The sequence below is a fragment of the Hordeum vulgare genome, chromosome 1H (assembly GCF_904849725.1).
Source record: "Hordeum vulgare subsp. vulgare chromosome 1H, MorexV3_pseudomolecules_assembly, whole genome shotgun sequence".
Classification (NCBI taxonomy): Eukaryota; Viridiplantae; Streptophyta; class Magnoliopsida; order Poales; family Poaceae; genus Hordeum; species Hordeum vulgare.
The window spans coordinates 458,092,828-458,119,952 of NC_058518.1; the positions used below are offsets into that span (position 1 = coordinate 458,092,828).

Genomic DNA, 27,125 nt, shown 5'->3' on the forward strand with positions numbered 1-27,125 from the left:
CTCCGAGCAGCGGCAATGTTGAGAGGGCGCCATGGAGAACTTGGCTTGGCAGATCGAGTCGGGTGCATGCGGCGGTGACCTCCGATTGTGGCCTGACCAGGGTGATCGCCTCGCTGCATGGCGGCGAATGCCAGGGCGGCAGTCCCGGGCGATGGATGCTGGTGAGGCCCATGTCGTCCTCGTCTACACAACGCGGAGCTACCCATGTCTAAGACGGAGCTGCTCCGACGGTTCGGTGGGTCGTTACCGGTTCCCGTGCGGTATAGGGATGACGAAGAGCGTGCTTGGTATTCATTCTAATCTCTCTTCCAGCATGGCACGGTGGGGTGGCAACCGTCCTTCCATGCTCCAGTGGTGGCGTCCTTCGGCAGTGGTCGTAGTGTCAAGATACACCCCTGTGGCAGTGCGACTGTGGATATTCATCAGATTTGGGTGGCCAGATCCGGGTCTTTGAAGGTGGTCTTGCAGATGCAAAGTTATCGGTTGGAGTCTCGTGCGGCAGATCTGGGTGAAGATCTTGTCTTCGACAGCTGCCTGAAGTCGGTGATGGCAACACAATGGCGATGTTTCCTTCTTGAAGGCATCATCGAGGTAACCCAAGATCATTCGATCGGATGACGGCGGAGCCCTTGTGTCATTCCCTCCTTGGGGGCTTCATTCTTGGAGGTGTGCATTGGCTTGAGGGACCAGTGGATGGTTCGAGCGGTGGAACGACGTTTCATGTCCGCATCAACGATGTGGATTCTCGGATGCATGGCGCAGCAGGGTCTCAGCGACGGGTCTGTGATGATGGACGCGTGTTGGGACATAGCGTTGTCTGGCGTCGTGGGTGGCATCGACAGCAGACCTTGCAAGGTTAATGGCTTAGTACTTGCTCTGAAGATGGATTGTTGGAAGACAGCGGCGGCGGCCTCTGAGAGTGCGCCGAACTGGTGTGTGGCCAGACCAAGCAAAATGCTTGGTTTGGGCCTCGAGCTATATATGTTAAGCTTTGGTCCGAGGTCTGTTTGGTATCCGGCTCGGACACTCGGCACTCCTTCATTAAGTGTATAGGAATAGCGATAGTTGTTATTAAGATGATGGCTTCAAACTTACTAATGTATTACTTTATAAGATTTTTATGAATAATTAATAAAATGGTTGCATACATCGCTCATATGCAGAGACCGGGGGCCATCCTCCTTTTCAAAAAAGAAAAGAAAAAAACACATGCATGCCAGTTTCAATCTTGTGGTATGTCTTTTGGTTTGAATAACGCGCCCGCGACATTTCAATGCCTGAAGAACAACATGTTTGCCCCTCACAAAAAAAGTTAATCGTTGTCTTTTTGAACGACATGCTTATTTACTACTCTCTCCATTCCTAAATATAATTTTTTTAAGAGATTTCACTAGGGGTCTATATACGGAGCAAAATAAATGAATCTACACTCTAAAATATGTCTATATACATCCGTATGTAGTCCACTAATAAAACCTCTAGAAAGACTTATATTTAGGAACGGAAGAAGTATTTACAACCCTTGCGAACGGTCTTGAAGATTTTCCAGAAATTATTACTTAGCATTGCTACTCAACTTCTTATCATCCTTAAACTGACGGGCAATCCAACTTGGTGAGTCAATGCCTGGAGCAATATCTGTTTTGTGCGGTGGGTGATAGTCCAAAAGCATGGAAACGCTGGCTTCCAATGGCGTGTTCTGTACAATTCTCCTTTCAAATCCCTCTACCTTGGTGCATTGCCCATCAAACAGTGGTGATCTACGGACTTCATTGACAGAATTGTTTGTCAATCGTCAGGATTTCTTACTGTACTTTACTTTGCAACGAGTTCCACTCACGCAGCCGGAAAGGTTTGCTTCCTAGTAAATGCGGCGAGTAAAAGATGCACATCATGCATGGAAGCCAAACTGAGTCATCATCTTTCTTATTTCACAATGAGTTACAAGAGCAACATACCATTTATTGGCATGAACGCATATTTTTGTTTTCATACAAGTAAGCATGCAAGCGTACACCACTAGAATTGCAAATGCTGGTAGTTATTTGGGACAAATCGTCAATGCAGCATGGATGGGATACACAAAGACCCGTAAATATGATAATCGCACAAGAGTAAACATGTCCAGACGTCAATCCTTTTCTAGGAATGTATTGTCTAGGTAGTAAAACACCACATACACGATGCTCCGTGATGCCCGTTACTTGCTGACTGAATTTAGCAATTCGACTGCAATGTTCTGTTGTGAACCCATAGTCTGAAAATACTCCAAGTTTCCCCTCAAAACAAGATATAGTAAGTTGATCGCAAAACTCCATCAAACCAAGACTTGTCCAGATTTCGCCTAAAATGAGAATCCGGTAAGATACCACCATCAGGATTAGACACCACCACCTGTTAGTTTTAAGATAAGAAACCTGAAAACAAAATTAAAACATTAGGGATATTTGAACACACACGTCAAGAGAATGAGTGATATGGAAAAAAAATTCAGAAAACAGAAACACTACTACAAATCCATCGATGTCTATTTCTCAAACTGATATAAAACAGCGAGTTATCGTCCAAACACGTTTATTTCCTATCCAAGACTTGATAGCAGCAGAAAAGTACACCACAATCAATTTTAATAAAGATTAAGCTTCAGTTTCAGGATTTAATCAGTTGGTCATACTGTTTTAGGAAGAAGTAAAGACAATGGTGATCATGATGACAAGGCTAGATATATATACTTCAGGTTCTAATATAGTGGTGACCAGACGAACAAGACTAGGGATCCTTTATGCCTCGCAGTTCAGAAACACTAATACACCTGGATGGAGGGATGTACAGGTTCATGCTGACACAGCGACCGGTAATTTTGCAGCCTGGCAAGTTGTTATCACAATGATATATATGAATGGAACCCCTCACACACACAACATGAATGGAATAACAAGTTCAGGTAGCACATAGAAACCATTCTATGGAGTAAGTAGGTTTCTAGGTTTAGCCAGCAAATATTACTAGTTGTGCAGAAACACCAACTACAATACAACCACCAAGAAACTGGTATTAGGGATAGCCAGGTGTTGGACAATTAATACACAGAAAACCAGTTGAAATGAATTGTGGTAATTGGAAAATATGTGCACGACGTTTGCTTTCAATCCGTAAACTGCATGAATGGCGTAAAAGATACTGCTTGTAACAAGAATGCAGCATCCTAAATATGTGAATGGATGAGATACCACGAACAATGAATCAATAAGGAAGTATCAACTAGAACAAAGTGACGAGAGTCATCAGCTGGTAAATTGGTACCTTCATCTCTTCTACTGGATGTCTCAGAGAACCAACACGTCTGGCAGAGTCTCGTGTTTCCGGGCGTGCTTACCTGAAAAGGGTTAATTTGATCAATGTGCAAGAATTTGACAAACAGCAACACTACCACAAGAGAATTACAACAGCATAGATTTCTGTGAATCGCATACAAGAATTGAATTGCAAAAAAAAACTGATTCTCAAGAATTCAGCAGTGTATTAATAACCAATAGCACAACAATATGTTAAAAGGATACAACATATTTAAATCCATAAGTTAGAGAGATGGAGATAAAATTTAGAGCACACAGTGTAACATCAAAACAACCAAAACCTTGCAAAATTTACATTCAAAGTATAAATCAATTACACTGCCGTAAATATGTTCGAAGGAAACTTCTTTATGACCAGGACAACAGGAAGAAATGACAACAGATGCAAAGACTTTTCCGTGCCTATGATCTATATGAGCTTTGCAATCCCAGTTGTTACCAAACACATGGTGCATAAATAATTGTTAAATAAACATGATTATCTCTAAATGTTTAGTCATCTGGTCATGAGACAAGCATTATGTCTATTGGACGATTTTGACATGATGATCAACAGATCCAACCACTAGGATAAACAAAATATATTGTGCCGAAGGTGACCCACAAAGCACCTCGATCAGGCATTATGCACCTAAAACTGAAAGTACAGCTGATAACTATGTAATATACCTGCAGAAGGGATCCGGCTCGATCCAAGCCACGGAGGAAGAAGACAAGGTACAGAGAATTCCCTTCCATACAGGTAACTCCCAGTCACCTTCTTCATGTTCATGTCCACGACGATAACGTGTTTCTTGTCAACCGTGAGGTACACCACATTGGCGTTAAGTGGGTCAAGAAGCTCAATTTGTGGCGTCTTCCCCTCCGACAAGGGCAGCCATGGCCATGGGTGGCCTCCATCCGCCCAGAGCTTGCTGAGCGCCACCCGGTGCTCCAGCGTCCAGCCTGTGCCATCGTTGTCGAGCACAAAGGAGCTGAGTAGAAACGGTTCCTTTCGAGAGACCTCGACGTACCACAGCCGCCCTTCGCTTGCATCCACGCGCCGGTACGGACGCCACGACGACTCGCCGTCGGCGTCAGGCAGCGGGCTCCTTGCAGGTAGCACGCTGCCCTTCGGCAGCTCGATGAAGGAGAGCTCCGGCCGATCGCTGAAGGGATCGGCGGAGACTACGCCCAGGGTCACGTCGACCCACCACAGGCGACCGCCAAATGCCAGCGTCCTCTGGTCAATCTTCATTCGCCGCGCAGACGGGAATGGGCACGGCGAGACCACCGCGTTCTCCCACTCGCCCCTTTCCGAGAGAAAGCGGAGCATGAGGTTGTCCTCCTGCAGCTCGGCGACGGCGAACCTGTCAGGCGGCCCGTGGCCGCGATCGGCCTGGGTGAGGAGGCCCATGCGGAGTTTGAAAAGCGGGGAGACCTCGAACTTGGTCACACGGTCCGGGAGGCGGGTTATCTGGCGCGTGAGGGGGTTGAAGACGAAGCGCGCGACATTGGGGACGTGGTCGGGGTCGATGGACTTGAGGGCGTCGGTTTGGGGTGGCAGCCGCAGCGCACGGCCGCCCTGCCTGGCGACGATGCGAGCAAAAAAGCGCGTCTCCGCGTAGGCGAGGAGGAGGAGGCCGTCGGCGCTTGCGGCGCAGACGACGCCGGCAAGCCCTTGCACGAAGTCGCCGTCGGGGTCGGGGAGGGGGCCGGTCTTGACGAGGTGCTCCGGGACGTATACCTCGGAGACGCGCGGCGGCTCGGCGAAGCGCACCTGCGCGCTCGGCGCTCCGACGGTCCACGCCGTGTAGCCCATCGCGGCCCACGGGGGGTGCGAGGCGGCGGTGGTCAAGGAGCGGCGGAGGCCGCCGGAGACGGCGGCGGAGCGGCGTAGGAGGTGGCGGAGCGGCATCTCGCGGTGGGGATTTCGCTGTGGTGGTGGTGGGGAAAGTAGGATTGCTCCGGAACGCTCGGTGCACATGGGGTGGGTGCACGCAGCATAGATGATGGTAACAGGGAGGTGGCAGGACGCAAAGCAGCATGAAGTTGTTCCACTCGGGAGTACTGCGCCCGGGCCCACACGTCAGTTGGATAGGTGTAGGTTTGGTGCATGGACCGAGTTCTGCATCATGAACAGCCGTACGTACTATCCCACTGGCTGGACCTCTGATGTCACCATTTTCCCGCCAAAAATTCTCCGAACCTGGTGCTGGGCCTCATCACTTTATTTTTGAGATGGCTGGGCTTTTTATAAGTGCTAATAATTGCCGTTTCGTGGTTGGGGCGGTGGCTCGTGGTGCAACGGAGGAGTGTACCTGTGTGTGGCTTGATCCGGTCAATTCGGTGTCCCCAGCTCGATCGATCTTCGTGATCCCTTGGACACGGATAAACCTGAGAATAGTCTGCTCTGAAACCATAGTTTCAACTTTCAAACTGTGAATTCGGTTTTGTCTACTAGGCTGATTTGTTTTGCTTGAAATGGGCAAAGGCTCTACAATAATAGTTTGATCTTGTGTGGGCTTTCGCAATTGTAGTAGACTGCCTTGGTTTGGTCTGGACTGGGACTAATCAGTCTCACACTGTTTCGGTCCATGGACATTAAGCAAACCAGTCAGGCCTTATACAATGCAAGTCCTTCAGGGACGTGCTTAGTATAAAATAAACCAAGTATTTTTAGAACTCGTGCTTATCTCAATCATGTGCAAATAAGCACCGATACGTTTTTTTTAAACACCTCCCCTAAGCATCTTGCATATACAAGACCTCATGACTAGCAACTAACTGGAGGTTGGGAGTTCCTAAATGGCACCTAAAGCACCTACTGACTAGCAACTAATTGGAGGTTGGGAGTTCCTAATTGGCACCTAAAACACCTCCCCTAATCATCTTGCATATAAAAAACTGTTTGTAACGGCGTCTATTGACAGAATATTTTCTAGCCACACACAAATACTCCCTCCGTTCAAAAATAAATGTCTCAAGCTTATTGCAGTTTGGTACACTTATTTTGGAACGGAGGGGGTTGATTTTCCAACAACAGCAATATCATGGATATATGATGCTAAGCATTGCGATCACGTCTTTTCTATCGTTGTCGGGGATCCTCCAGCTTATACAATGGAAAACAAACATCACCTAGGCCCCAAGCTGCCTCACAACAGGGTGGCCGGGTAAACAGAGCAAGTATGGTGGTGTTCCCTGATGATCACTACACGCTGATTAAACCACTGGAACGTTCTAGTGTGAACTTTAAGTGCTCCCACGGATTTCCTCAAAACGAGACAAAGTGCAGCAGCTAAATCCAGCAAACCCAAACTTCTCCATGTATTCCCAAAATGAGAGTTTGGTAAACATCCATCCACCATCAGCTTCCTAGTTGATCAGATGACTTGTATCTGTTAGTTTGAAAAGAGGAAAAATTAAAACATTGGGAGTTTGAATATGAAGGGAAAATAATCTAAAATGTATGGTGAAAAAGAAAAGCTATTCCCTCCGTTCACCTTTGTAAGACGTTTTATACATTTAAGACAACACCTAAAACAGTTTAATTTCAGCTGTCTAAAACGTCTTACAAAAGTGAACAGGGGGACTACTTTGGTATATCTATACTTGTTTCCAACTTCCAAGTTCAATGATATTATATGTAATTTCTATTCCTTGTCTTTATTGCAGCAGAAAATCACACAATCAGCAGTTGCCAATAGATACTGTAACTACACCGTTAGCACTTGCAAAATATACTCCAGTTGTCCATTCCTTGGTCCATTGCACTTACTACTAATGAAAGAAAATTACACCAAAAGCAGAGCTTCACTTTCAGGGTACACCAGTTGTCAATAAATATTTCACGGAAAGGAAACATAATTCACATACTCAATAAATATTTCACGGAAAGGAAACATAATTCACATACTGATGAAATATCTAGACACCTTCCAGGCAGTGGTCAGGATGATCTTTCAAAAAAAAGAAAAAGTGGTCGGGATGATGAACAGGGGTACACATCATCCTTTAGGCTCCAATATACCTCTATACGCCATGGTATGACCAATCTTTAGTTTCACACTTAATCACACCTGCTAGTTCAGAAAATACTACTAATAGACATGGATGGAAGATCCATGCTAAGACGCCAACTCATAGTTTGAGTGTATGGCAAGTTGCTACTACAAGAATGCACGAGCAGAAAAATAGATTCAGGTCATTGTCAAAAAAATAGATTCATGTAGCAAACTTCAAACAAAACCAATCGTTTATACAGAATTATCAGTGATGATTACTATGAGAATATGCCTGCATACAGAATTTAGAATGTAAACTAGTTTTGGGCCCCAACAAATATTTTAAGTTCCACGAAACCCTGAGTAGAACTCAACCGGAGACAATCAGGTATTCACTATGGAAGATGTCTGTATATTTGATATCAGTTGAAAAAAGTATTAACTGTTTAAATATGCACAACACTGATTTACAGATTATAAAATGCATGGATTGAGTAACAGATATATAGTATATATATAATAAGAATGCAGCATCATAGACATGTGAATCGGTATTAGCTAAGGGAACGTACCCAGATATTCGTTAGCTGGTAAATCGGTACCCTTCAGACCTTCGGTTGTTTGCCTGAACGAACCAGAACATCTGCCAGAGTCTTGTTTTTCGACAGGTCGTTCTTGCCTAAGAAAGGTTATTTTGATCAGGGTACAAGAAGTTGAACAACAGTCCTAACACTAACACACACAAAATTATAAAACCAACAACAGTCCTATACTAACAAAAAAAACATAATATTAACAACTGTCCTAATACTAACACACAAAAAGCATAATAGTAAGGATTTCTCTGCATCGCATACAAGAGCTAGACAACTGACACATAGAGCAGGTTGTCAAGAATTCAGTACAGCATGGCATAAGCTATGGCAAGATGACAATCAGAGGAATACATTGATTTTAAAGAGAGCACCGAGTAGTCAGTCAAATAAAGTAATGCATAGGTGATTAAAATGGATACAAAATCCTTAATGAGCCTTCTGCCCCTCTAAGAGTGCATTTCATAGAGAGAAATAAATATAGAAGATGTTGTAAATTAGAAAACCATAGACAGGAGATAACTCTAATCAGATTTTAGACTGGATCTAACTTGGAACAAATCGCCAAAGGAGGCTGCTGCTACTTCACTGCGTTAACTAGCAGTCAACTAAGATAACGCGCAGAAGATAGAAACTGATTCAATTGTTTATATCAAAACTATTACTTCCTCCATCTCAGTTTATAAGTCCGGCACGTGTACCTAGGTCGTCAATTTAACCAACTTAATGATAAGCATATATTACAAAAAATATATCATTAAAAAATTTAGATGTTCTATTTTCTAATGATATAATTTTTTATTAAACAATAGATTTTATATAAGTCAAATTGACGACCTAGGTACACGTGTGTGCCTTCTAAACTGTGACGGAGGTAGTACCAAAGATATGCCGGATTCCTCCCACGGAAATCCTTACAATAATTAACACCATTTAAGAAATAGTTTCAGAAAAGAAATACACAGCTTAAATAACTGAGAATATTAACCAATGCTGGTCATCACAGGAGTAACCTACTCTACAAATAGCGCTAAAAATAGTTGTTTAGAAGCTAAATACTCATACTACTGCATACATGTTTCAAGACAAATTTTCTCTATGACCAAGACAAAATCTAACACGGTTAGGAAACAAATAGGTCGAAATGCTTGAAGAAAAATCTGGATAAACTGCAGGCATGCTCAATAACACAACCAATGCGACACACAAGGGGCTAAACACACATAACTTAAACTATGTGCTTGGATAGACATCATCGTAACTAAAGAGAAATGTGTGACTGTGATAACCTGGAATCGAGCTTGATCCGAGAAATGAGGGGAGCACACATGGCAGAACGAAACTTGAGGTGCATTTGCTTGGATGAACGCCACCACCTAATGCTGTAGACTCATTCGGCCTCTTCGAGAGCATGTCCACGCTTAGACATAATGCTTTGCCCACAGGCACAGTGAGATCCACGCTTAAGCATGATGCTTTGCCCACAAGCACAGTGAGATGCAGCAAGTCGGCGTCGAGTGGATCAATGGCAGCAATCAAAGGCGTCGCCTTGGGATCGGAATAGAGAGTTCTCCACAACACATGATGCTCCAGCGTCCAGCGGCCACTCTCGTCGTCCAGCTTGAACGACTTAATGCGGAAGGGCTCCTTCTCAGAAACCTCGACAAACCGCAGATTGCCGTCGCTGACCCCCATGCGCCTGTGTAGGAGGAGCTGCCACATCTCTGTCTTGCTCTGTTGGGTAGGAAGCATGCTGGCTGCTGGCAGCTCGACGGGGCAGAGCACAGGCCGGTCGCTGAACGGGTCGACGTTGACGGCGCCCCAGCTGACGTCCACCCACCAGAGCCGCCCCCCGAAGTCCAGCACCTCGTGGTTCATGTGCATCCGGCGCCCAGGCGGCAGCGGTGACGGCAGCACCAATTCGTCCCACTTCCCTGTCTCTGAAGAGAGCCGGCGCAACAGGAATCGGCGTCCACCATCGACCGTGCTGAGCTGCGCGGCGGCGTACCTCTTGGGCGGTCCGTGCGCGATGTCGGGTTGGGTGAGGAGGCCCGTGGATGCGGTGTAGGTCTCCTCCACGCCGTCGAAGTCCGGGATGCGGACCATCTCGCCGGTGACGGGGTTGCAGACGAAGCGCGCGAGCCTCATCGGGCCGGAGCAGCAGCAGCGCTCGTAAATCTGGTCGAGGACCTCGAAAGGGGCGGCGGTCGGGACCTGGCCCTCGAACATTTCGAAGGCGTTGGCGCGGTTCTTGTAGGCGTCGAGCAGGAGGAGGCCGTCGCCGCTCGCGGCGAGGACGCTGCTGCCGAAGACGTTGATGAAGCGGCGGTCGGCGGCCGGGAGCTGGTCCAGAGCGAAGGTCCGCTTGGGGATGGTGACGCGGGAGGGGAGCGGGGGCGGGACGAGCGAGAGGGACGCGCCTCGCGCCGATTCCTCCACCGTGGAGATCCGGTAGACCATCGCCCAGGCGGGGCGCGACGCGGCGGTGGAGAGGGAGCGGCGGAGGGGGCCTGAGAGGCGGCGGAGCGGCAGCGGGAGCAGCATCTCGCCGGAGGAGTCGGCGGTGGTGGATTTAGCGAGCGAAGGGGGAGAGGGTTTTGTGCCTGAGAGGTGGTGGGCGGAATCCGAGAGAGAAGCAGAGGAGGGGTGGGCACATGGAGGAGTCATGGACTCGGCTCATTCAGCTCTGCAAAAAGGCTCTTCCCTGCGTAAAAAAATAATAATAAAAAAAGCTCTTCCCGTTTGCTCGGTATGGACCCCGACCTGAGGCATGGGGGTTGGGTGATGGCAGGCAGGCACTGATGTAAGCTCACGTTACAGCTCTCTCAGGCCCACCAGTCAGTGATGTGTTCTACATGGGCCTGATCTACGAATACAGAATTCCCTAGGCCTTGCAGCTGAATCACAGGAGTCTGAACCCTGCAAAAGATGATTTTGAACCGCGTCGCCCCTGTTAAGATTAAATTACAATATGTAATTAAGGAGAAACTAGCAAAAGTGCCCGTGCGTTGCAACGGGAGAAAAGAATACCACACACTTTTAGTTTATAAAAAATGGTCTATAATCTGAGAATTTATAGCTACGACCCAAATAAAGATGGTCTTAGCCTAAAAAAAACGCAGTTCAAGATTCCATATGTCTTTTATTTCAACATGACTTACATGTATATTTAATACGTAAAAAAAAGGCATGTGATCTTCAATTTTGTCTTCATTCTTAATTTTGTTGAGATGTTTATCCCAATCCGGATTAGTAATAGTATGAATGAAACACGGATAATGCATTATTGACTAAGATTGTATCCTAGATAGTTTTCATTTTAAATGGTTAACAAGTAAAATAGCGTCATATTCAGATTTTATATTTTTGCTAATCAAATTTCATATATAACATGTTAAATTTAGAGTTACACTTTAGAAGATATGACTATTTAGAAAACATTTGATATGTATTGCGGATTTAATGTCAACAACATGAGGGGTTTTCTATAAAATAGCATGAGGGATTAAGAATATCTATTTCCTTTATTAGTAAATGTGACCGTGCGTTGCAACGGAAGAAAAAGAAAAATGCTATTCGAAGAGCCGCCGCTCTATTTCATAAAGAATAACATTGTCATACTAATTTTGTGCGTCGAAAGCGCACTTGCTTGATCTAACTGGATGTTGTTAAATCTTGGATTCGTGAGTAACAACAATATGTTCTCGTATGAATAATGACATGTCAGATTAAACTATTTTCTTTAGCTTATAAATACCTTGTAAAACTAAAATTAATAACCTATCTTACTTTGATGCTATGGAAAGAAAAATTGATCCATTTGTGGGAACATAACTCGATTCGTTGGAAGTCTATGACCATGAAGGTTAACCGGCATTGTGAAAAACTAATAAGAAACCAAACCTTTTCTAAATCATCCATTAAATTTACCCGCTTTCCCTTAACTACAATTACATGAATAATCATTAGTATTCAAATTAGTAGCATTGCCAAGCTTAGGTTGAATAAATAAGTTTACATCATACCTGTGTTCGGCAAGAATTTTCAATGTGTACAAACCTTAAGAAATGATATCCAGCTCGACTTTGTTTGGATGCATCTGAGGCGAGTTGTGGGCAATCTCGCTAGGCACTCCTCCATTCTTCTTCCATGCACTCTCTTTCCATTGTGTCCTTGACACGCAAAGAGGTTGAGAGACATACAATCAACTCTTCTTTCATTGTTGGGGTGGCATTACTTTTATGGGCTAACTCCTCATTCATAGAGTAACCGAGCCGTTTAGTATGACTAACTTGAGGTTGCAAATCGGTGTTCTCCATAGAAGCTGTATTAAATTCATCAATTGTACTTCGCTAGCTGCTGCTCTAGCACCAAAATCTTTCCAGTACTCTTCATGATTTGAGGATGTTTAGGATTTATCAACTAACACTCACAGTGGATTGAATGGATGGAGTACATAGCTAGTAGGATCAAACAATTCATCCTTTGATGATTGACTAATCAGTGAATTGTCAATTTATCATTTTTTTGAACATTTGCTTGAGTGGATGAGCAGGATGAATAAGTTAATTTAGTTGGAGGAGCATATCCTAGTATAGTGGGCGCATCCCTACTTGACGAGCAAGTGTTGCATCTTCCCTATCCTGGACCTGTAGTTTGGTTGGGCAAGCACTGCTCACTCGCCGGCATGCAGAGGTGACTGCTCTCACGGGATGGAGGAACAGGTGAGCGGAGTGAACCGCGTCGTAGGTAAGATGCAGAAGCAAAATTGATGGTACTTGGTCAGTTACTGTGGGCAGTTTGAGGGAACATCTCAAATAGTATTAGACACGCGTTGTTTACTCAAATAAATTCTACGTATTAGCAAATGTAGTAGAAAGTCGACACATTTGCACACATATTGTATCATGAGATGAAACCTAAATAAACTAAGTTAGGTGAACAATGCACTATTTCATATACAAAAGCTTTACACCGCTGCTAGCAGAACATAAATAAAATTCAGTTCATTGACCTGATAGTTGAAATTAGAATCCAATCAAAACTTCGAGACTCCCAGTTACAGAAACAACAAGCAGCGGATAATATGAGATGGAATATGCATGGCATTATTATTTTCAGCATCCTAGTTCACACGAAGTTACCGGCTGGTGGTACAATCAGTTGTAGCAGTCGAATAGCTAACAGATCTATTTAACTGCAAAGAGGAGATCGCACTCTGACTTGAAATCATTCAGTGAAATTACTGCCAGGTCAGCCCAATAGAAACCACGAACCATGATTTAGAGTCGCCATCACATCGTATCAAATCTAACACTGCAGTGTGTCCAAGTACACAACAGTGTCGTACCAAGCCGAAGTAACTCGTCCATTTTAGTCATGTAGCTAAAAAGATTCTTTTGGAAGTAATAGTAAAGAGTTGAAAATAGATATAGTATTTTCATAAAGATAGCCAAAAAATAAGGCATTTTCCACAAACTATATGGATGTTTACAAATAGAGGTCTATATTATCTTTCGCCATATACATAGAAAAATCTATTCATAAGGCATATAGGAACTGAAATAACTAAATAATGACCCCTAAATCTATAGAAGAAAAATGCATTTGTACAGTAACTCTACACGTTAGCAACAAAAGGAACCAGTTATCATGTTTCTTCCACAACTACTCATATGCAAACACTGTGGGACTGCTATACTGTATTAATGTAGTTACAGCTAAACACTGCAATTCTAAACACCAAATAACAACATGGAAATGTTCTTGCTTGGTGCTTGTGTCCACGTGAAGCAGGGAGACATAAATACCACACATTAACGTGAGGCTGGCAGCAGAACCTCCTCCTTGCGCAGCCGTGATTTGATCAACAATTCTATATCTAGAAAGAGGACCAAGAAACTAACAAAGAAGGTAAAGGTCACACTGGTGTAGAATTTACGGCATATACCACAAATTCCTCAAAGTAAAGTAAATCCACACTTGCATACAGAGCAGACCAGTGAGAATAACATCTGCTAAAAGTGCATTCATACGAAAGGAAGTGACTGTTTTAGAAAGATTATAAAATCTCAGGTGGCTGAGAACCATGCTAGAAAAGATTGTATTAGAATTCATTATTCTTCTTGTGGAAAGAACATATATTTGTACCTTACCACTCCAATCTGAAGCCATTACACTAAAATGCAATTGGTTTTGCTAGACTACTTGGTCCACCTTTCCTCGCCCAGCGAAGCTTAAAAGATACACATATAACTCAATGAGAAAAAAAATGAAGGACCAATTGTTTTTTCAAAAAAGGCAATTTGCATTCTTAGATCTATAGGAGGGCCAGATGCCAAGTGACAAATCAACTGCACCTTCTGAATACTCATCCAATGTATCAACTACTCAAATGTGGCCAACTCCTCAAAAAATTGAAACAATGAAGGGAGTGTTTTTATTTGTACAGGGATTGGTTTTATTTGCTCCTGATATTTGCCTTCTCCCAGATAGCATTCATGTAAACCTGCCACAACCAACGATCAATCCCTCAATTCAATGGATATAAGATGCAATGCACAGATGTCTTGCTCATCTGAAAACTATAATAGAGTATCTGCGTACCATATCCTGAGTAGCGCGATGCAGCAGCATGGTTGGCTTGTCATACATCCAGCCATCCTTGCCACTGAAGATCATGGATTTGAACCTGCAGTTGGAGTCATATCCTTAGCAGGGGAAATCGTCAACTCATCCCGAACGAGAGGTCGATTCTGAAGCCAAGAAGGCCATGAAATCACCCAGATCCAGGTGCATATCAATATGGTAGAGGCAAGCAAGAGATGAGAGAGTGCAGGAAGAGATTAGGGATAGGGCGATGTACTTGTTGTTCACAGCAGCAGCTGCAAGTGTTCCAGCAATGGTGGCAGCCCGGATGCTGAGGCACGTGACCGCTGGTTTTGCGGTAGGGCGAACTGAGCAGAGGAGTGGAGAACGACGTCCAATGACAGATTGGAGGAACTTTGGGCGATAGCCGCCGGATCTGGATGGATATTGATGGGGTTATAGTCCCAGGGTAGGGTCATAGGCCTGCCCTATAGGTCCTACCCAAGGACTACCCTTCATAGAGGACAAGGCCCTTAGACAGTTCCGACTGAACTAAGGACTCCCCCATCATCCAGTCGGTGACGAGCATTCGGAGCGTATTCAACGTACCGACTGAATTCCACTATGTACATCGTAACCTCCCAGGAGGGCAACGGTCATACGTTTTCATACACCATTATTAGCATTTAAGGCATACGTTACCTGTAATGTAGGCATTTATTCGCCACTATTCCACCCCTGTCCACCGGGCCATTGTGAAGGGCAGCGCACTCTATATAAGCCGCCCTTCCCCACTAGTGCGGGGGTTGGCATTTACTGTAATCCTATATTCCACTCGACAGGAAGCTCCCAAGAGCACTGAGACGTAGGGCTTTTACCTCCACCGTAGAGGGGCCTGAACTCATACAACCTCGCCGTAGCTAAGGCTCTGCCCATCCTTTCGTACCCTACACATCTACTGTCAGACTTATACCCACGACAGTTGGCGCCCACCTTGGGGCAGGCGTCTAAGCGACTTCCGGCGAGTTTGCAACTTCATCTTTTCATCATGTCGTCCGGCGGAGATTTGTGCATGGGTCATGAGATCCTCTTCGGCGCACTCTCCTTCATCGTCGACGATTCGGCATGGCTTCGGGATGCGCCTCTCGACGTCGAGGCGCTCCCCAGTTGCGTGGCTACGCACTTCCATGCTGGTGCCCGCGGCGTCCTTCTTCTCCAGCAATCGGCCCCGGTGTCGATCTTCGCCCCTGTCACGCGCCGCAACAAGCGGTCCCGCCGTCCGCGGCTCCAGCGTTGGGTGCGACACGCCCAGGCGTGATAGAACGCGTCCTCTCAAGTGGCGGTCCTCGAGTCGGTTGTGGTCGCGCCGCCGTCCCAGTGCTTGGACTCAGTTCCGACTGAGTTACCTTCCGAGTACTTGGGTCGCGGGCCTGCAGCCGAAGTTCTCATGGCCGATTCCCATGAAAGTCCCCGCCGAACTGGTCGGAACGAGCATGAGGTCGGCGAATCATCCGGCGCTCGTCGTCAACATCGCCGTTCTGCCAGTCGACGCACTCATCAGAGCAACGTCGAGGTGTTCCGCACACCCGTCCTCAACCTGGCTGCCGCTGCCAAGATAGCCGATTCCCTCCAACCGACTGATTCAGAGGCTGGTAGAGGGATCGAGTAGATCCGTGCCCTGTTGCATACGGCGCAGCAACAGAATTCGGCGGTCTCCCAGTCGCACAACAGGATCCACAACAATTCTGTTCACGCGAACACGCATCGGTCGGTTTTCAGCCCCGACTCTCATCAGCGACGCAGAGGGGACAACCGTTCCATGAATCTCGAAGATCGTCGCCGTTCACGCACTCCTTCACGGGGTGGGCCTTACGGGCCCCGGCATCATGATGATCAGTGTTCAGTCGGTGACGCGTATGATCCAAGGCCCGACGCAAGAGGGTACATCGCCCAGAGGAAGGTCGACAGGAGTCGAGCCCATCGTGATGGTCACGATAGAGACCGTCCGAGTGGAAGCAGGACCATCGTCTCTGGTCCCGAGTGCTTCAGTCGAGCCATCCGTTCAGCTGACATCCCTCCCAACTTCCGATTGGCGACGGGAATCAGCAAGTTCACAGGAGAGTCTAAGCCAGAAACGTGGCTGGACGACTACAGAGTGGTAGTCCAGATCGGTGGCAGAGATGACCAGGTCGCCATGAAACATCTCCCCCTGATGCTCGACGGCTCGACACGAGCGTGGCTGAACCAGTTGGCTCCGTCAAGCATCTACAGCTGGGCAGATCTGTCCCGAGTCTTCATCAGGACCTTCGAGGGCATGTGCAAACACCCTGCTGGTCTCGTGGAGCTCCAACACTGTGTTCAGAAGCAGAATGAGCCCCTGCGCGATTTCATCCAGCGCTGGACGACCCTCTACCACACGGTGGAGAATGTCACAGAGCACCAAGCAGTCTGTGCCTTTAAGGCAGGCGTGCGGTACAAAGATCTGTACCTGAAGTTCGGTCGGACAGGCGACATCTCCATGAGCAAGATGATGGAGATAGCCGCACGCTATGCAAATGGCGAAGAAGAGGACCACATACGTAGCGGCAAGCATAAGGCAGTCGCCGACGGAGATGGGAACAACAATCAGAAGCAAAAGCAGAAAGCTCCATCCACTCCGCAGGCAGAGGCAGCAGCCGTTAGGAATGCCAAGTTCAAGGGCAAGGGGAAATCTCAGTACACCCCCAAGAAGAAACAGTTCGGGAATTCCATCCTAGATCAGCCATGTCCAATCCACACGAAGATGGACGAAGAAGGCAACGCCATATTCCCGAAGCACACCACTCGGCAATGTCGCCTCCTGATCCAAGGGTTCGGCGAAGGGCAACCGAGTGAAAAGGACAACGAGCAGGATGATGAGGACAAGGAGTATCCATTCCCCCAAGTCCATGCAACATTGATGATTTTTGCTGACGTGGAAAGCAAGAGTCGACTGAAGCTGGTGAACAGGGAGGTGAACATGGCAACCCCAACCAACCCCATGTTCCTCAAATGGTCTCAGACTGCGATCACCTTTGATCAGTCGGTCCATCCAGCACATGTGCCCACCCCAGGGAGGCAAGCTCTGGTCGTCGACCCGGTGGTGGAAGGAGTCCGACTGCGCAAAGTCCTCATGGACGGCAGCGGTGGCTTGAACATCATGTACGCCGACACTCTCAAGGGGATGAACATTCCGATGTCCAAACTTAGCGAGAGCAGCATGCAGTTCCACGGAGTCGTCCCAGGACGAAAGGCCAAGTCATTCGGCCAGATCGCGTTGGACGTCGTTTTCGGCTCCGACAAGAACTTCCACAAGGAAAAGCTGACATTCGAGGTGGTGGACTTCCAGAGTGCATACCATGCGATTCTGGGCCGTCCGGCGTATGCACGTTTCATGGCCCGTCCATGTTACGTGTATTTGAAGTTGAAGATGCCGGGTCCCAAAGGTGTGATCACGGTCACAGGCAATCAGCAGCGGGCCGAGGAGTGTCTGCAGCAGGGGTCGAGGATTGCCGATCAGCAGATGGCTATCCCCGAGCTGGATGAGTACAAGAAGACAGCCGACCCCGCTGACTTGATGCGTTCGAAGAAGCCAGCTTCGGAGTCCGCATTCCAGTCGGCGGGAGACACGAAGAAAGTCAGCATCCACCTGACGGACGACGCCACTACCCCGACGAACATCTCCACCACCCTTGATCCAAAATAGGAAGCCGAGCTCATCCAATTCCTCCGTGAGAACTGGGACATTTTCGCATGGAAGCCCGCTGACATGCTAGGTGTACCCAGGGAGTTGGCTGAGCACCGACTGCATGTGGATCCTGCTTCTCGGCCCGTCCGAGAACGCCTGCGTCGGTCCGCCGCGCACAAAAGGAAGGCAATCAGAGAGGAGGTGGCTAAACTTTTGGCGGCCAACTTCATTCGCGAGGTACACCACTCCGAGTGGCTCGCCAATGTTGTCATGGTGCCCTAGAAGGATAAGTCTCTCCGTATGTGCATCGATTTCAAGCATCTCAATAAGGTCTGCCCGAAAGATCATTTCCCGCTCCCCCGCATTGATCAAATTGTTGATTCGACTGCGGGCTGCGAGCGTTTGTCATTCCTTGATGCCTATTCGGGCTATCATCAGATCCGTCTGTATGGTCCGGATGAAATAAAAACAGCCTTCATCACCCATTCGGTGCTTCTGCTACATCACTATGCCTTTCGGTTTGAAGAATGCAGGAGCAACTTTTATGCGTATGATCCAAAAATGCCTCCTTGACCAGATCGGTCGAAATGTGGAGGCATATATGGACGATATCGTAGTCAAGTCACGCAAAGGTTCCAACCTGCTGACTAACTTGGCAGAAACATTCGCCAACCTTCGTAGGTACGATATCAAGCTCAACCCTGCCAAGTGTTCATTCGGTGTTCCCAGGGAAAGTTACTCGGTTTCTTCGTTTCCGAACGAGGGATCGATGTCAACCCCGAAAAGATCGGGACCATCGTCCGAATGGAGCGGCCGGTCAGAATACATGATGTTCAAAGGCTCACAGGTTGCCTAGCGGCTTTGAGCAGGTTTATCGCTCGACTCCGCGAGAAGGCGTTACCTTTGTACCGACTCATGAAGAAATCAGATACTTTCGAGTGGACAGACGAAGCCCAAATTGCATTCGACAACCTCAAAGCCCTGCTTTCCACCCAGCCGGTTCTTACTGCCCCGCTCAGTAAAGAACCCCTTCTTCTGTACATCGCGTCTACAAATCAAGTCGTCAGCACTGTTCTCACAGTCGAACGCGAAGAAGAAGGCAAAGCGTACAAGGTTCAGCGGCCAGTATATTATGTCTCCGAAGTCCTCACTCCTTCCAAGCACAGGTATCCCCATAATCAAAAGCTTATTTATGGGATCTACATGACTGCAAAGAAGGTGGCTCATTATTTCCAAGACCACTCGGTGTCTGTCGTATCTGATGCTCCATTGTCGGAAATCCTCCACAATCGGGACGCATCAGGCCGAGTGGCGAAGTGGGCAATATAGATGTTATACTGCGACATCAAGTTCGAAGCCAAGAAGGCTATAAAGTCTCAAGCTCTGGCTGACTTCATAGCAGAATGGGTAGAACAACAGCAACCGACTCACATCTACTCGGCTCATTGGACCATGTTCTTCGATGGGTCCAAGATGCTGAATGGCTCCGGCGCTGGCGTAGTGATCATATCGCCAAAAGGTGATAAACTCAAGTATGCGTTGCAGATACATTTTGATTCTTCCAACAACGAGGCGGAGTACAAAGCTCTCCTTTACGGATTGCGCATGGCCATCACACTCGGCGTCCGTCGCCTGATGGTCTATGGCGACTCGGATTTGGTGGTTAATCAAGTGATGAAGGAGTGGGATGTAAGGAACCCCACCATGACTGCATACTGCAACGCAGTAAGGAAACTCGAGAAGAAGTTTGAAGGTCTGGAACTTCATCATGTTCCGCGACTGAAAAACCAAGCAGCTGATGAATTGGCAAAACTTCGATCCACTCGGAGACCAGTCCCGAGTGATGTCTGCCTCGAGCACCTACATCTCCCCTCGGTGAAAGAAGATCCTTTTACAGAGGAACCGGTACAACCGAAGAGTTCAACAGATCCGACTGAAGTCGAGGTCCCCGCTGTGGTTGATTTGATTATGGAGATTCTTGCCGTTGTCCCCGAATGGACTGTGCCGTTCATCGCGTACATCCTGAGGCAAGAGTTACCAGAAGACGAAGTCCAAGCTAGGCAGATCGTCCGCAGGTCGAAGTCCTTCACCGTCATCGATGGCCAGTTGTACAAGGAAAGTGTTTCAGGCGTCCTTCAGCGGTGCATCTCCCCTGAGGAGGGACAGTTGATCTTGGAAGAAATTCACTCGGGAACCTGCGGCCATCATGCCTCCTCAAGAGCAATCGTCGCCAAAGCATTCAGAGCTGGTTTCTTCTGGTTGCAGGCGAATGAAATGACAAAAGATATGGTCGACCGATGCGAAGGCGGTCAGTTCTATTCGAACAAGTCCCACAAGCCAACATCTGCGCTGAAGACAATCCCTCTTGTTTGGCCGTTCGCCGTGTGGGGATTAGATACAGTCGAACCGTTCAGAACAGGCCAAGGAGGATTCACTCCTCTGCTGGTAGCAGTTGACAAGTTCACCAAGTGGATTGAAGCCAAGCCCATCAAGAAGCTTGACGCCCTTACGGCCATCAAATTCACCGGAGACATCATCTCCAGATACGGGGTTCCGCACAGCATAATCACCGACAACGGCACAAACTTCGACTCGGACAGGTTCAAAGGCTTTTGCACAGGCCAAGGAATCCGAGTGGATTTTGCATCCGTGGCACACCCCCAAACAAACGGGCAAGCAGAGCGGGCGAATGGTCTTATTCTTCAAGGGTTGAAGCCTCGACTCCTGCGAGAAGTTGGACATGCCGCCGACGCATGGGTCACCGAACTGCCTTCGGTGCTGTGGGGCCTCCGCACAACTCCGAATAGATCTACAGGGCGATCCCCGTTCTTCCTCGTTTATGGAGCAGAGGCGGTTCTTCCGAGTGACTTGCTTCACAACTCTCCACGAGTCGAACTCTTCTCCGAAGCCGAAGCAGAGCAAGCTAGGCAAGACGGAGTGGATCTTCTGGAAGAAGAGCGCGAGATGGCACTGACTCGCTCAACAATTTATCAACAAGATCTGCGACAATTTCACGCGCGACATGCCAGGAGTCGCACATTCCAAGCAGGCGACCTGGTGCTCTGAGTGGATCAGCAGAGATCACACAAGTTGGCTCCCGCCTGGGAAGGACCCTTCATCATCTCTAAGGTGCTGAACAATGGGGCGTATCGACTTTACAACCTCGACAGGGAAACGGACGAGCCGCGAGCATGGAACGGAGATCTCCTGAAGCGCTTCTACACATGACCGCCGACGGGGACAATGTAAAGAACAAGTATCATTGAAGTAATACAAAGTAGATTGATTTCTTGCAGGTTCAAAATTCTTCCGCGTTTGCAGACTCCGGTTTAAACAATTCGCTCTGAGTGGGCACTAAAAGCCGCACTCGGGGACTTAGCTGCGACCCAGAGTCGCCTAAGTAAAAAACTCTCTTCGAGTGTGCACTAAAAGTCGCACTCGGGGACTTAGCTGCGACCCGGAGTCGCCTAAGTAAAAAAACTCTCTCCGAGTGTGCACTAAAAGTCGCACTCGGGGACTTAGCTGCGACCCGGAGTCGCCTAAGTAAAAAACTCTCTCCGAGTGTGCACTAAAAGTCGCACTCGGGGACTTAGCTGCGACCCAGAGTCGCCTAAGTAAAAAACTCTCTCCGAGTGTGCACTAAAAGTCGCACTCGGGGACTTAGCTGCGACCCAGAGTCGCCTAAGTAAAAAACTCTCTCCGAGTGTGCACTAAAAGTCGCACTCGGGGACTTAGCTGCGACCCAGAGTCGCCTAAGTAAAAAACTCGCTCCGAGTGCGCACTAAAAGCCGCACTCGGGGACTTAGCCGCGATCCAGAATCGCCTAAGTAAAAAAGCTTCCTCCGAGTGTATTCTCAAGATCCACTCGGAGGCTTAGCAGACCCTCATTGAGGCTCATGTGGATGTGAAGACAACTGACAACTACATGAGCAACAACTCGCTCTGAGTGCGAGCTTACAGCTGCACTCGGGGACTTAGCTGCGATCCAGAATCGCCTAAGTACAGACTCGCTCCGAGTGCGCGCTGAAAGCCGCACTCGGGGACTTAGCTGCGATCCAGAATCGCCTAAGTAAAAAAGCTTCCTTCGAGTGTATCCTCGAGATCCACTCGGAGGCTTAGCAGACCCTCATTGAGGCTCATGTGGATGTGAAGACAACTGACAACTACATGAGCAACAACTCGCTCCGAGTGCGAGCTTACAGCCGCACTCGAGGACTTAGCTGCGATCGAGAATCGCCTAAGTACAGACTCGCTCCGAGTGCACGCTGAAAGCCGCACTCGGGGACTTAGCTGCGATCCAGAATCGCCTAAGTAAAAAAGCTTCCTTCGAGTGTATCCTCGAGATCCACTCGGAGGCTTAGCACACCCTCATTGAGGCTCATGTGGATGTGAAGACAACTAACAACTACATGAGTTACCACTTGCTTCGAGTGCTAGCTTACAGCTGCACTCGGAGACTTAGCTGCGATCCAGAATCGCCTAAGTACAAACTCATTCTGAGTGTGCACTAAAAGTCGCACTCGGAGACTTAGCCGTGACCCAGAATCACCTAAGTAAAAGCTCGCTCCGAGTGCGCACTCGGAGACTTGGCAGACCCTCATTGAGGCTCATGTGGATGTGAAGACAACTGACAACTACATGCTCCGCATGTTTGCCATTGGCTTCACCAATAAACGCCAAACAAAAACCATGAGCCAAAATCGTGTAAAAAAAAACTTGGCAAAAGAAGAGCAAAATATTCGATTCGAATTCAAAGTTGGATCTACGATCGGTAGGCTCGGTGTGGATCAAGCTTATCCACACCGAACCACGAATGTGACGGCCAACAACAGTTGCCAAAGTTTGATACAGATACCACTCGGCATACCAAGGTAAATGTGCGTTCACCATAAAGTTTTTCAAGCGTCACCAGGACTACCAGGCTCCACAAAGGTGTCAAGGTCGATCCCGTCTGTGATGCGAGTGGCTGTGTCGAGGAAGGTCTCCATGAAATCTTCGAATCGAAGCTTCTTGGTGTTGGCGACCTGCAACGCCTTTAGCTTTTCTTCGCGAGCTTCCTTGCAGTGCACTCGGACCAGCGATAGCGCCACGTCCGCACCACAACGAGCGGCAGACTTCTTCCATGCCTGCACTCTGTTCGGGACGTCCTCCAGCCGAGTCATCAACCCTTCTATTTCTCGTCGGGAATCGTCTTCGGGCCACAGCTCCTTATTGATCCGGCCGATGACTTCTCTCACGCGGCCAATGAAAGGTCCCACTCTGCCAAGGCGAATATGCAATCGGAGCAAGTCCCGGTTGGCTTCATCGCCGAGTGGAAGGTTCGGAACAGCCGACCGTTCAATGTCGGCTGCTTCAGCCTCAGCGCGCAGGCAAAAATCTGCAAAGAAAAGACAAGCAGAAAGTAAGTGCAGAATGAACTACAAAGTCAAGAAGCACTCGGCAAAAAGCTTACCACCGAGCAGTGCAACCATCTTCCTTGCCCAGTCGCTGACGTACTTCTCCTGCGCCATGCACCGATTGTTCATCAACTGCAGCTGACTCATCCGTTCGGTTCTTTGACTCTTCAATTTTTCAATTTCGGCTACCAATGCCTTGTTGGTCTCCTGGGACTCCTCCAAAGACCTCTCTCGGTCAGCAAGAGCCCCCTTCACACCAGCCAGGTCATTCACAGCCGCCTCCAAGTCCGCAGCAAGCTGAATCTTTTCAGCCTTCAAAGCATTATACGCGGATCCCATTTTGCAAGTCTTCTGCCAAATAAGCGCAAAACGAAGATCAGACACATTCAACAAGGAAAACAATCAAAGCTCAAAGTTCTTCAGACCCCTACCGATGCAAGCAATCGACAGCGGTCTCGGGGACTACACCCAGTGGGTTCACTAAGAGTGACCCCACTGGCATGAAGCTCGAACAGGTCGGCCCTATTGAGCTACATGACAAACAAACAATCCTATGAGACTACTATTACCCGACCCGAGTAACACTACTCTCAGGGAGTACACCCAGTGGGTGCACTCGGAGTGCCCCCACTGGTACCATTCGGACAGATCAGCTCTAATCAGATCAGATCACGGAAAATGCATATAAAGACAACTGCCGGTGCAAGGACTCGACAGAAGTCTCGGGGACTACACCCACTAGGTTCACTCGGAGTGAACCCACTGCAAAATAATCCTACTGTATCTGAGTATATCTCTTAAACCCCCAGTAGGTAACAAGAGGAAAGTAAACACTTACGAGCGCACTTACTCGGATATCGTCCCGGAGTTCCAAGCTTTTCTTGTACAAAGACGCGATGGAGTCATAAGCTCCCTTGGCGTCACCCACCATCAGCTCCACCTGCACCATGGCGTCCTTGGTGGTCCCCACCTGGTCTTCCGGGAGGTGTCGGGCGTCATATTGAACGGTTGATGGACCCGGGACGACAGAAGACTCCTTGGGCATCCCAAGCTCCGCTCTAGTCGGTTCCGCCACGAGGGGCACCATCTCAGTCGGCGGCATCGTCTCGGTCGGCGGCACATTCATGGTGGGAGCAGCAGCAGATGGAACAACCTCAAGGACAGGCGCCAAAGCTGGCCCTGACCCCCTTTGGTTGTCGTCTTCCAGATGAATCACCTCCGAAGGAAGCTCGACTGAACAACATGAAATTACAGAACAAGGGCAAGATTAAAGACAGCACTCGCGAAACAATAATACAAACTCTCAGAGTCATGACAACGTACCTTGCTGGGATGTGGCAGCGTTATCTGTATCCATGGGATCATCGTACTGGCGCGGCAGAGAGGTAGCGGAGGTAGCAGCTCTGTCGAGTAAAATCCAGTCGACCGATAAGCATGAGTTCAGTCAGATATGAAAGAGGATGGGAGAACAAGACACTTACGCTGAGGCGACTGGAACAGCGATCCACATCCGAGGCAAAGCTTTCCGAGGCTTAGGCCCACTCGGTTTGGCCACCTTGGACGGTTGGTCCGTGGGCTCGGCAGCAGCGTCCCTGGTCCTCTTCATACTCCAAGCACTCGGAGCCACGGGAGGAGCTGGCGGAGCACTCGGGGCCGCTGGAGGAGCCGGCGGAGTCGCGGGTTCGTGACGGCGCTTAGTTCGATGCTCTGATGGTGGAGGTGGCGAGCTCTGCTCCCCAACCTCCCCCTCCTCCTCTTCAGTCTCCTCCTCCGTCTCCCCACTGTCGAAGACGTACTCGGCGCTGTCCACGCTGCCCTCCTGGCTTCCCTCCTCTTCCTCAGCTGGATTCCCGTTCGAGACGGGAGAATACCAGTTGGTCCACTCCTGCACAAAACACAGTCGGCAATGTCAGACGTCAAGAGGCGGTACAATTAAAGCGATAAATCTTAGAAGATTGAAAGCACTCGACGAGATGTGCCCACCTCATTCAGAAGAGGATTATCGGTGCGGAAGGGCTTCACCCGCCGGGCTCCTCGGGGGTTGTCGCATGCGCCTGTGATGCCACAGACCCACGCTGTCACAACCTCCCCGGTCACGCATTCTGGATGAGTTCGAGTGGAATCCTCAGGCCCCGCATAGTGCCACGTGGCGTGGTGTCGGGCTTGCAGCGCCTGGATGCGCCGACCCAAAAAAGTCTCCAGCAGATCCGTGCCGGTGACTCCCTTGCGGACTACAGCTATCAGCGCGTCGACCAGAGGTTGGATCTGGATCTTTTCCACCTTTGAGAGCACAAGCTGCCTGGGAGGGGCCGTACGGTCTAGGCTAAAAGGTGGCAGCCCAGTCGCAGCATTCGGACAAGCGATGTCCTGGCAATAGAACGAGGTCGACTGCCAGTTCCTAACTGACTCAGAGAACTGGAGAGGGGGGTAGCTACTCTTCGTTTTCTTCTGGAAGCCTAAGCCCCCGCAGAGCTGGAGGAGATGGGTTTTATCGTCCGACTGGCTAAGCTTTTTGACAGTTTGGGACCTAGCGGAGAAGATGTACTTAAAGAGCCCCCAGTGGGGGGGGGACATCCGATAAAGCACTCGCAAAGGGTGACGAATGCGGCAAGATGGGCTATCGCGTTCAGAGGAAAATGATGGAGCTGCGCCCCGAAGTGATTCATAATACCTTGGAAGAAGGGGTGGGGAGGCAAGGAGAAGCCCCTGAACACGTGGCTGAGCAGCAGGAGGCGCTCCCCCTCCTGCAGCGCCGGCTCCGTCTCGCCCTCCGACGGCAGCCTCCACGACTTGTTGGCGATCATGCCATGCTCCACTAGCTCCAGCAAATCGTCCGCCGTCACCATGGAGGGGAGGAAATCCCCTGGATCCAACCCGCCGGCAGTGCCCGCTGTCGCCTCTGAGCAGGGGCTGCCCCCTTCTTCTTCTTCTTCTTCTTCTTCTTCTGCGAGTCGAGTTTGCTAGTCTGCCCCTTCGTCATGGTGAAGGCAACAGATCCGCAGAGGAGCAGAGGAAGGAGGAGGCTTGGAGCACGCAGGGAGCTAGGGAGGAGCGAGGTTAATGCGAGGAAGAAGAGCAGCGCAACAAGAAATCCCCGCCGGAGGAGCTTAAATAAGCTTCCGACTGAGTCACTAACAGGTGGCCCCAAAATCTTATCCCCCCGACCGGCTGTTGCGATGTTAGTGGAGAAGATAAAGTCACGGTAATTGAGGCGGCATAAACTACTCGATGGAGATGTCGTCATCCTTGCTGAGCGTGCGGCAACCGAAATTTGAGGATCCCAAAAAATCCGCTGCTGTGAGTTTGACCGGTCACATCGAAACATTCTGCGGAAGCACTCGGTCCCTGACGGTTCGTTTCACTCGTATATTCACTCGGATCATTGGTTGAAAGGATAAAATGGATCGAGGCAAACAACGCCAAAGTCACATCCATACCAGTCGGATCCGTACTCCACGCATCACTTCATCGTTCCAACCCATTCGGGGACTAATGATGAG

At 48.6% G+C, this 27,125-nt stretch overlaps 2 protein-coding genes across 3 annotated transcripts; both read right to left on the reverse strand.

The window, feature by feature from the left end:
- Positions 1 to 1,900: 1,900 nt before the first annotated feature.
- On the reverse strand, positions 1,901 to 5,312 carry LOC123414493. Its single transcript, XM_045106662.1, has 3 exons — positions 4,026 to 5,312; positions 3,304 to 3,376; positions 1,901 to 2,417 (listed from the first exon to the last, which is right to left on the reverse strand). The coding sequence occupies exons 1-2, from the start codon at positions 5,251 to 5,253 to the stop codon at positions 3,327 to 3,329; spliced, it is 1,278 nt and encodes a 425-aa protein (XP_044962597.1). The 5' UTR covers positions 5,254 to 5,312; the 3' UTR covers positions 1,901 to 2,417; positions 3,304 to 3,326.
- A 1,074-nt stretch (positions 5,313 to 6,386) lies between these two features.
- Positions 6,387 to 10,577, reverse strand: LOC123414509. Of its 2 annotated transcripts, none has more exons than XM_045106665.1 (3): positions 9,225 to 10,577; positions 7,915 to 8,021; positions 6,387 to 6,713 (listed from the first exon to the last, which is right to left on the reverse strand). In XM_045106665.1, the coding sequence occupies exons 1-2, from the start codon at positions 10,477 to 10,479 to the stop codon at positions 7,948 to 7,950; spliced, it is 1,329 nt and encodes a 442-aa protein (XP_044962600.1). In that variant the 5' UTR covers positions 10,480 to 10,577; the 3' UTR covers positions 6,387 to 6,713; positions 7,915 to 7,947. The 2 variants fall into 2 exon arrangements, with proteins under 2 accessions (XP_044962600.1, XP_044962599.1); XM_045106664.1 differs by having other exon boundaries at positions 6,387 to 6,736; positions 9,225 to 10,573.
- Between the last annotated feature and the right edge of the window lie 16,548 nt (positions 10,578 to 27,125).

Excerpts from the sequence above, each read along its gene's own strand:
- LOC123414509 (XM_045106665.1), bottom strand. The coding sequence starts at position 10,479 with ATGCTGCTCCCGCTGCCGCTCCGCCGCCTCTCAGGCCCCCTCCGCCGC. Across the intron at positions 8,022-9,224 it reads CGGATCAAGCTCGATTCCAG|GCAAGAACGACCTGTCGAAA; the intron begins GTTATCACAGTC and ends AACCTTTCTTAG.
- LOC123414493 (XM_045106662.1), bottom strand. The coding sequence starts at position 5,253 with ATGCCGCTCCGCCACCTCCTACGCCGCTCCGCCGCCGTCTCCGGCGGC. Across the intron at positions 3,377-4,025 it reads GAGCCGGATCCCTTCTGCAG|GTAAGCACGCCCGGAAACAC; the intron begins GTATATTACATA and ends AACCCTTTTCAG.